This window comes from Setaria italica, chromosome III (genome assembly GCF_000263155.2).
Source record: "Setaria italica strain Yugu1 chromosome III, Setaria_italica_v2.0, whole genome shotgun sequence".
NCBI lineage: Eukaryota > Viridiplantae > Streptophyta > Magnoliopsida > Poales > Poaceae > Setaria > Setaria italica.
This window is the reverse complement of record NC_028452.1, coordinates 28,694,097-28,704,068: the sequence shown is the minus strand read 5'-3', so window position 1 is coordinate 28,704,068 and position 9,972 is coordinate 28,694,097. Positions and strand designations below refer to the sequence as shown.

At 43.5% G+C, this 9,972-nt stretch overlaps 2 protein-coding genes across 2 annotated transcripts; both read right to left on the bottom strand.

Moving 5' to 3' along the window:
* Nucleotides 1-2,429: 2,429 nt before the first annotated feature.
* Nucleotides 2,430-3,684, bottom strand: LOC105913992 (ethylene-responsive transcription factor RAP2-4). Its single transcript, XM_022825270.1, is given in 4 exon segments — nt 2,430-2,780; nt 2,783-2,997; nt 3,000-3,114; nt 3,676-3,684. Coding segments are annotated over 4 exon segments (573 nt in total). The 3' UTR covers nt 2,430-2,546.
* LOC101774577 lies at nt 3,514-8,721 on the bottom strand. The gene is made up of 7 exons (XM_004962428.3): nt 8,291-8,721; nt 7,136-7,235; nt 6,286-6,345; nt 5,751-5,865; nt 5,162-5,244; nt 4,418-4,479; nt 3,514-3,969 (listed from the first exon to the last, which is right to left on the bottom strand). Exons 1-7 carry the CDS (start codon nt 8,494-8,496, stop codon nt 3,867-3,869), a joined length of 729 nt encoding a protein of 242 aa, XP_004962485.1. The 5' UTR covers nt 8,497-8,721; the 3' UTR covers nt 3,514-3,866.
* Nucleotides 8,722-9,972: the final 1,251 nt, after the last annotated feature.

The window sequence follows — 9,972 nt, the reverse complement described above, 5'->3', positions numbered from 1 at the left end:
ATTCATTTGAAAACAGAAATGGTTATATACGTTTCGCGAGTAAGCCCCAAGACCTTTTGAAATCTTACAACGATACCCCTACACTTTGTGCCAAGGACCCTGAAAAGAAAATGGTGATTGCAATGGGGTCCCCGGGGCTTTGCCGGCGGCTTGCCGGCGCGATTCCAGAAAGCGGCGGCAGTGAGGGGGCAAGTGAAGCGTACGGGCGTGGTCAGAGGCTCACCGTGGGTCGATGCACGGTGGAGCTTGCGGGCGGAGGGTGACCGACGGAGGCTGGTGACAGCGAAGCAGTGGCTGCGACGGAGGAGCTTCTGCTCCGGCGACGACGGCGGCAGAGGAAGCTGGGGAATGGCTTGGAAAGCTCGAGTGAGACGCGTGTGGTGCTAGGAAGGAGGCTGGAGCTTTGGCGAGGGCCGGAAAGGCGAGCTCGACGGTGGGGTGCGGTGGCGGAGCTGCAGAGCTTTGGCGGAGGGGGAGTGTTGGCGGGGCAGCGCTGGCGAGGGGCGGGAAGTGCCTTTTATAGCGGTGGAGGGGTGTGGAGGAGATAAGGTTGCCGTGGGAAGCTTGGGCGGTGATTGGGGAGCATGGAGCCGGCCGAGCACTAGTGGAGCTGTCGCATGGCACGACGGTTGGGCGAGGCGGCGTGCGCGTGTGGGCGAGTGGCGGGGACTGGCTGGCTGGGATCCTTTACGTGGAGCATCTATTTTGCCTTGCACGGTGAGTGGGTGAGACGACGCACTCGTCTGGTCGCGTCATCGGTGGGCATTGGCCGGTTTTGATGGCCTGTGGCAGGCAGCGACATGGCGGCCGTGGCTGTGAGCCTGAGCAGGAGGGCATAGGTGCGCGGCTAGGCATCGACCGGCGATGATGCGGCGTGGAGGGGCAGAGATAGAACGCGCGTGGGTTGGGCGAGCACCCGGGCACGTGTCGTCCCATTGCCGGCAGTGAACGGCCGGCGGTGCTATGCCAAGGGGCCGACGCGATGTGGCGCGCCGCAACACGCCGTGCGCGATCACCCCCTGATCGCATGCATGTGCGTTTGTGGTGGCGTGCATGGGCAGCATGTTTAGGGGCTGATTTCTCAAATTTTTGAATTCAAACTTCAAATTTCCCAAATATAAAAGTTGTAGTCCAAACTATACACTTCAACTTATACACTAGCCTATAGGTAAAATTCTCAACAGAATTTGAGATAAAAAAAGTTGGAACATTGGTGGAACGCCGGCTTGGCTGCTCTGAATTTCCCCCAAATTTTGGCTAAATTTTGATTCAAAAATTGAAAGCCTTCTACTCAAAATCAGTGAAAGCTTAAATAACAAAAGTTGTTTGGTTTTAAAAGTTCTACAACTTTCATATTGTCCATAAGTTAAGTTCCCATATGAAATTTAGTTTTCAAGTCCTACTCCCATTAAGTACTTTTTAGGGTGTTTTTCACTACTTGGTGAAATTGAAAGGTCTATCCAGTTTGGCATTTTGAACTTTGGTTTGTTTGTACTAGTTCCTCCCAATTTCTCCGATTTTAACCTTTGAATTTTTATTTTACCCTTTTTGAATTCTAGGGTTGTTACAATTATAAACTGTGTGAAAACATAAAATTCATTTGTACCACTCATATAGATAGGGGCACATCGGACATTTGACATCTTTCATACTTGATTGAAAAATATGAGGAGTTGTTGTGCCAAACGTTTTTTCGGAAATAGCTTCACAACCACTTGAAAAGCTGCTTCATCGGAAGAGCTACAGCCGGAGCCGTTTTTGGAGGAGCCAAATCCCTACCAAACGATCATAATGCAGTTACAGGTTACAGCATAAGGATAAGATGGAATCCCAACAGATGAAGGAATAAATGCAGGGAACTATATATGAATATGCAATTCAACCTAAGACTATGCTTATTGCCTAAATATCATATATTGAAGTTTACTTCTTTATTATACTTTTATTGCTGCTACTATTTGTACTCCCTCCGTTGCACACACGCATATTAGGATTTAAATTTTACCATGTTTGACCTATAATTTAGCCCATAATTTTTTATTTTTTAATATAAACTTGTAATGGTTGGATTTGTAATCAAATGTACTTTCCAATTGGAGATTATAAATTTATAACTATAAAGAATATAATATAAGTTTAATGAAGAGTCAAAGTGTAATTTGATCATATCATTATAAACAGGGAGTATTGACTTTCTTTTAACACTAGAAAAATGATCCATTCCTTCTTGACCCTCAAATTTTTTTCCTTTGACACTAACTTCAACTATCGTTTCCAAATTGACACTTGGTTCGATTGGCCATCCGACCACCAGTAAATCCCCTGTAAAAAGACTATTTTACCCCTCGAAGAATGTGGGCCCCACTGCAACCACCTTTCTCCTTCCTCCCTCACCCTCTCTCGTGGCCCTGATCAGCCCAGGCCATCCCTGTGCAGCAATGCCAGCCCGCTTGCTGTCACCACGCCCCGCCGGGCATCCCTGTGCTGTTGTTGCCATGCCCCGCATCGACCCAGCGCGTGATTGAGCAATCTGCTTGCTGGGTTGATCACGAGAGGATGGAGTCCCAATCGATCTCCCATGACGGGTACTTGTTGAGGTGCAAGGCCGCCGATTCGTCCCATGGCGCCTCCGTGATGTCCAAGCTCGCCATCTCCGAGAGCGGCACCAGCTGTTGCCGTTGCTTTTGGAACGCCTGGAGAGGAGCCGAGCCGGCGGAGTGCACCGACTCGCCGCCCTCCATTGTGGTCGTGGACGCCGAGGCCTTGGGCGAATCTGGGCAGTGGTGGCAGCCGATTTGGAAACCGACATGGCGGCGAGGCCCTGGGAGATGGCGGTGAGCTTGGCGTCGACGGAGGAGTCGAGCAAGCCCGCGATGTGCGCCCCACCGCGGCAGAGGGATGGGAAGTTGAGGTGTGCCGCGTCCTCGGCGGGGTCGAAGGTGCCGAGCCACAGCTGCGTCCGGTTCCTGGGTAGGCAGATCTCCGCCACCCACTTGCCCAGTGCCGCTGCCGCATGCCACAGTACAGCTTCGCAGTGGCCGACGGCAGCGGTGCCACCCCGACCTGCTTCATGGGCTGCGCCGGCGGGCCAAGGAGCGACACCGCCAGGTCCCGCTGTTGATTCCACAACAGGGGCTGCGAGTGTGGAAGCTAGGGCGTCGGCCGGAGCGGGCGCCAGCTGACATGTTGGTGAGACAAGCGGAGGTCAATTTGGGATCGAAAGCTGAAGTCAGTATCAAATAAGGAAGGAAAAAAAATTTAGGACCCAACACAGGTTATTTTTCTGATGTCAAATAGGTAATTCTCTTTTCTTTTATTACATTAAGATTACTATATATTGTTTTATGTGATTTACTTGTTCTGAGAAAAACTCAAAGGCAAACCCCAGACCGACTCTAAACAAACTATTGGCTGTGCAGAGGCACACTAGTATCTGCTATATACTGAATTGTGACGAAAATTGATGGATAAAAAAAAAAACCGATGTCATGCTTTGCTGAATGGACTCCGACAGTTTGCAATTCGATGCTTTTTCTATAATTTCAGGAGCCGATTGTATTTGCATGTATTTTTGAACTGAATGTCAACGCTACACAACCGCGACATGAAACTCCTATTCTTTACACAGGTTCGCTGTACACATGTTTAACCCTATCGCAACCGACGGCTTTGTACATCCAACATCTACGGTCAGCTGAACAAATAGAACCAAGGTATAAAAGGGAAAGGGGGTTACACGTCCGGATTTAAGATCTAGACAGTAGACACAGGTATCTGGTATCTATAGCGATTTCTTTCCATAAGCGAACTCCCAAGCTTCTATACTGATCTCCACACAAGGCTGATTGATGAGTTGACGGTACATATCATGTGCCTGGAGGCCTCAGCAAAATCAAGTTGGCCAAATCTTCATTCATCTTTACAGGAAGGGGCGGCATCTGCCTCATTATTTCAGGAACATCATTTACCCTGCAACCGGAGGAAAATCCAGTTGTTACCTTGTTGCAAGTTCACTGGATAAGCACAAATCATGGAGGGGCAGCAAGTTCTTGTTAACAAAATATAAATATATTTTGTAAGATGATAGAACATAGTGTTTAATTATTTACAGTGATTTAATAACATGTGCTTGACATAATGTGGGCAAATTGCACAATGCACCTGAGAACCAATTTTCAAGGATACAACTATGCATAGATTCCTAACCTAAGGGGCATGTTAACATGCCATGCGTATTGTTAAAATGAACAGATAATGCAAAGGGTAGAACAAATTTGGTGATAATTCTCTTTCAGTTTTTACATGTATGACGAATGCAGCTATAGTACAGGGCTACAGGCATTCGAGAATTCACTCATCCATGTTCATTGAAGATCTTAGAGAAGATGAAAAAAAAAAGTAAAATGAAGAAACTTACTCTTTCAGAACTGTAAGTATATTGTCCCTTGTTTGGCCTAAAAGAGAGAGGTTATCTTGTACCTACAAAAGATGTAGTGAACGAATATCAGAATATTAGGAGGACAAAATTATCCAATGATGGCAGGCATACATTATGAAATTAAAATAAGACAATAAGTTTAACTTAGAATTTATAAATACAAGTAATATCACACATTAATAACCAGGCACTCCTTGTGCCAATGCAAGAGTAGAGAAAAATGATTTCTACACATCATCCTCATGTTCACTCTTATGCATCCAAGACCCTATCAACCCCCACTAAGGCTTCCTCCCACTAATCGTCTGCCACTGCCCTCACTTACATTGCTGGACATGTGGAGACCACTGCCGAGCAGAAGTCATGCCAATTAGAATCCCAGAAGGAACCACCATGGGTGTGGGATAAAATGGTGTACTAGCCTCAGGGAATTATTTGATCTTGCCTTCACACTTGTGTAAAGGGTTTTGGAGTTGGAAGCGAAACTTAAATTCCACAAACATACCTAATAAAATTTCCTTCAAAACTAGCACCCCCCTTCATGTTCCATTACAAAACATGACTCCTACTGTATTGGAAATACTGATAGGTGTGTATATGATATAATGACAATATAAAGGCAACAATGCACATTAAAGCTGAAACCCCATAAATTTAATTATCTTGCATAGTAACAGATTCAATCTTGTTATGTGAAATTCAAGAGAAAAGACAGGAACAAACCTGCATGTTTGAAATATTTGAATGGATTTGATTTAAGATCTGCGCATTGTGCTCTAAAAGCTGTCCAGTTGGGCCTCCAATAGCTGCAACAGAAGACAAGGAAGCAAATCACTAAGCATACCATCAGACAGTAACTGAACTACTTATCCAAATTTAACATGTCAACAGAGAGGTAGCATGTTTTATTTAAGATGATTTTTTGAGTTACAATGCTCTTCCTTCTACACGGGTAAAGAAAGTTTGTATCTGTCATAACTCATAAACAACAAAGCACCAATGTTGTACAAGAGAGTCATGTGACAGCAATGTAAACTTCCATGTTATCTTCCTACACTCAGGTGCAATTTTATCTCAATAAATTAATTCTTTGATTACATAGAAGATACCTAAGGCCTGATTACATAATGAAGCAGTACAAAGTATGACATCCCCTGCCAAAATTTTGCCCCTTATTTAAAAAAAAGGACGGGCCTAATCAAATATCTTAAGCGTCCGCAACATCAAACGAGAAAACAAACCAAAAGAGGAAACATCAATGTAGAGACCAGAAACAATAAGTATGATTACTAATCTCAAAAAGTATATGTACCTTTGTATGAAACATCATCATCATCGATAGGGAGAACAGGAACTGTATATGATGGAGCATTAGGTCGTGATACTATGTGTGCTGGACCTTTTGATGAAGAGTCACCAACTCTTTCCTACAGTTCAGTAGTTTGGTAAGAACATCAAAAATTTAAATCATGTCAAAACATAAGCAGCAATCACCAAAAAGCAAACTTAAACCAAAGTTGAAGCGATTGAAATGTCAACTAGTGACTTTCTTCAACACTTAGATTTCAATATATGATCTTAGATTTCAATATATGATCAACACGACTACCAGTATCTGGGTAAACTGTTTGATTTGATTTTCAACAGTTTATTACAAATAAAAAACCTAATATCTAGCTATTACTGTCTAAACTCTCTTTAATTTTGTTGACAAACAACGAATTATGTTTGTGGAAAAATTTATGTGATGCACCTTATTTCACATAATAATCAATATGAAACATCAAGGAAAAATGAATCTGTAATAAAAAGAGTTGGAAGAAAAGGTAGGTGACAAAGACGACAACCTTCTTTTCTTTGCTTTTCTTAGATAATTCCTCCTTCCTTTTCTTGCTACACTCTTTTTTCTGCAGGACACAAAAAGGTGGGAGCACCTTTCACAGTTAGTTTGCTAGGCAGCAGAAACCCAGTGTACATTACATGGAACTTTGAAAGAAAAAAGGAAGATCATAGAAAAGTACACCAGATATGACTATTTCTTGAAAGCATTGCTGATCGCTTTGATCAGCTGCTACTCTCATTCAACTTATTCTGAACAACTGTGATGCCAATGGCTTCAACTTAATTGTAAGGTAAGAATCATCGTTAAAACAGGCAATAGAATTGGCTGTGGTGATGTTGACAGAAGTAAAGGTTTGAACTAATGGAGCCATCAATATCAGTTATTAGAGAGATGTGCGGACATGGTTTTGGCAGTGTAGCCAGTGTACTAATGCTTGCTAGCATTGCAAGTCAAATGCACCGGCTAAATGCCTGGAATGAAATTGCTAGGTTAGGCCACCCTACTGGTTCAGAATAGAACATATGGAAAAAAACACTTGGGTTACATCAGTGAAGGGGTACCAGTACAGTGAGCAAGCTGACAGATCACTTATAACAAAGCTCAAATTGTCATTAACAGGAAACACTAGACAAATTACTTAATTCTTAAACAAAAGCATAAGCTCATCCCATAAGCAAGTGTAATCTGTATATTGATGGACTAAATTAAAAGAATGTGCAAACAAATTCAAGGTCTAACAGCCTACTACATATCATGCCCAAGAACATGAAATAGCGCACCCTCTGCTTTGTCAGGTTCATATAAATATCAAATGTATCAACAAGAACACAGGACATGCTCAGCATCCAACTTACAGCCATCCATCTGCAGCGAAGGGCCACATCTCGCACTGTCTTGTCCGGCAGAGTCATCGCAATTTTTGCGTAGCGAACTACAGGTGCATCTGCCACAAACCTACAAAAGTGCAGCGTCAAAAAAAGAGATGGATTCATTTAATGTTGTTACCATGGTCTTTCAATTTGAAGACCTGAGTTAGCTTATATCATAATGAAACTAATAAAACATAGCATCACAATCCATAAATTTTAGCATCTTATTGCATCTACTGCTATGACTAGCAAGTATTTACTTAGCTGTTCCAAGTGCATAAAACATAACACAGAAGCAGTCATCACATTTATTCTCAGAACAATCAGTATGCAAATCAATATTAAATCCAAGCACCTTGACTTGAGTAAGTGATACTTACTCACATACACACCCATGCAGGTGTGACATTTCACAAGTCATCCACCAATGAGAACTAAACCTTAGTAACAGGATATTGAATGCAAGCATACCTATTTCAGCAAGAGACTACCCAATACCTACCACGGTTATTTCCCTTTCTGTTTTTCAAATCATACCGCTATTTCACATTACATAACAAACCATAAAATTGAACAACATGGTAATTAAACATCAGAACCCTGGTCGTGAGCAAGCACATGACCCCCTACATAGCAGATCAGCGCATTACCATTTTCCTTTCAACCTACAAAATTACCCACCATTTATGCGAGTGCCCAGACATTTATGAGAAAAGGAACATAACCATATCTGTGAGCATGATAAAGTAGCAGCTACAAAATCCACAAGTCTAGATAATCATAAAAGGGCAAGAATAATCTTCCAGAGGCCCTACTCCATAAATGAGAAAAAGGATAACTTGTTGTCTTACACACGCATTGAAGAAAAGTACAATCCTAACCAATAACAACTAGTAAATATTCACATGTACCTAACCCTGCTGTCATACAGTACAAACATGCAGTAAAAGAAAGTAAATCTAACTAGTCAAGTAGTTAAACTAACCCCCACTCCCACTCTCCAAGAACAGCCCCAGGACGCAACCCGAACAGCTCCAAGATCGGATGACTTTAACGCTCGTCCCAGCTCCAATCACGCAGTCCACACTACTTAACCCCAACAGCAAGAAAGGGAGAAAACGATAGGCACAGGCAACTCACTTGGCCAGGCCCTTGTCGAGCAGGACCTGCTCCTCGGGCGACCACCGCGCGGCGAGCCCTGGGTCGTGCCGCAGCGCGGCCACAGTATTCGCCGCTACGCCATGCTGATGTTGCGGCAGCGGCAGCGGCGCCGGCGCGGGCACCGGGGAGGAGAGGCGGCGGTGGGGCCCGCCAAGGGACCCAGAGGGGTCGGCGTTCGCCCCCATCGCGGGGTCTCCAGGCCGGCGCTGAAGTCCCAACAAGGTTCCGCCGGACGAATACGATGAGTCCCGCGGGTGAAGACAAGGAATTCTTCTGTTTCCAGGGGGAGGGGGGAGATGTGCGATTCCTACAGTCGGCGGCGGCGAGGGTTTCGTGGCGGCCGCCGGCGAGTCGGGATGGGCGAGGTTGGGGGAGATTTTTTTTTTTGGAAGTTTGGTGTTAAATGTGATGGACGGACGGATGACTGGCTGGATGGGCTTCTAGCACTCCTATGGTTGGTTGGATACTATGTGCTAAACTTTAGCATTTTACATCGAATATTCGGATGCTAATTACGAAGATTAAATATGAGGCAATTCCAAAACTAATTGTACAGATGAAGTTTAATTCGCGAGATGAATCTATTAAGGCTAATTAATCTATCATGAGCAAATGGTTACTGTAGCACCACATTTTCAAATCATGGACTAATTAGACTTAGGGCCTATTTGGATACACACTCATAATTTTTAGGACTTCACTTTTAGTCCACTTTTAGGACTTGTGCATCTAAACATATGTCATAAAAGTGCATTCATAATGTTTAGGAGTGTTGTTTTCATTAGGAGGACCAAACCATCATAATGGGTCATTTTTCTCCTAAAAGTGGTCCCCAATCCATCCTTTACCCTTGTTGCCCCTCCCTTTCTCTCTCCACGGCGCTAGAAACAGAGCAGGGGTGGAGTAATTAGGGGTACAAAAGTCATTTCCCCTCTAACATCCTAAAGATTATGATTCCATCCAAACAGTCCGCTCATAAATTTTAGGACTACCAATTTCTAGCTCCTAAACTTTATGACTGTCCTAAAGTTTATGAGGGTGTATCCAAACAGGCCCTTAATAGATTCGTCTCGCGAATTAGACTCCATCTGTGCAATTAGTTTCGTAATTAGACTATGGCCCCGTTTGCTTCCGCTGACTTATTTTTAGCACCCGTCACATCGAATGTTTAGATACTAATTAGGAGTATTAAATGTAGACTATTTACAAAACACATTACATAAGTCGAGGCTAAACGGCGAGACGAATCTATTAAGCCTAATTAGTCCATGATTTGACAATGTGTTGCTACAGTAAACATTTGCTAATGATGGATATAATTAGGTTTAATTAGGCTTAATAGATTCGTCTCTCAGTGGCTGGCAATGGCATCTGAACGGACACCAATAGTTAGGGAACTCATACATGTGCACTAGAACTCTCATGTAATATGTAGAATCATTTATCTCATAATCTTGCAAGGTCATGATTGTGCCGGAAGGTCACTTAGCTAACCAAACGACTTGTTCTGACCTTGCTGATTTACTCATAACGTGTTGAACTAGCTGAGAAGCTATAGTATCCAAGTGACGATCTAGAATTCCCGCTCTGATATCGACAGGTATCGAGCAATATTGAAGCTGTTTGTGTACTCGATATATGTAGGCACAACAGATGATCGT

Coding starts and splice junctions, on each gene's coding strand:
- LOC101774577 (XM_004962428.3), bottom strand. CDS start 8,496: ATGGGGGCGAACGCCGACCCCTCTGGGTCCCTTGGCGGGCCCCACCGC. Junction 7,236..8,290: donor CTCGACAAGGGCCTGGCCAA/GTGAGTTGCCTG, acceptor GCACTTTTGTAG/GTTTGTGGCAGATGCACCTG. Junction 5,245..5,750: donor TGATGATGTTTCATACAAAG/GTACATATACTT, acceptor CTTCTGTTGCAG/CTATTGGAGGCCCAACTGGA.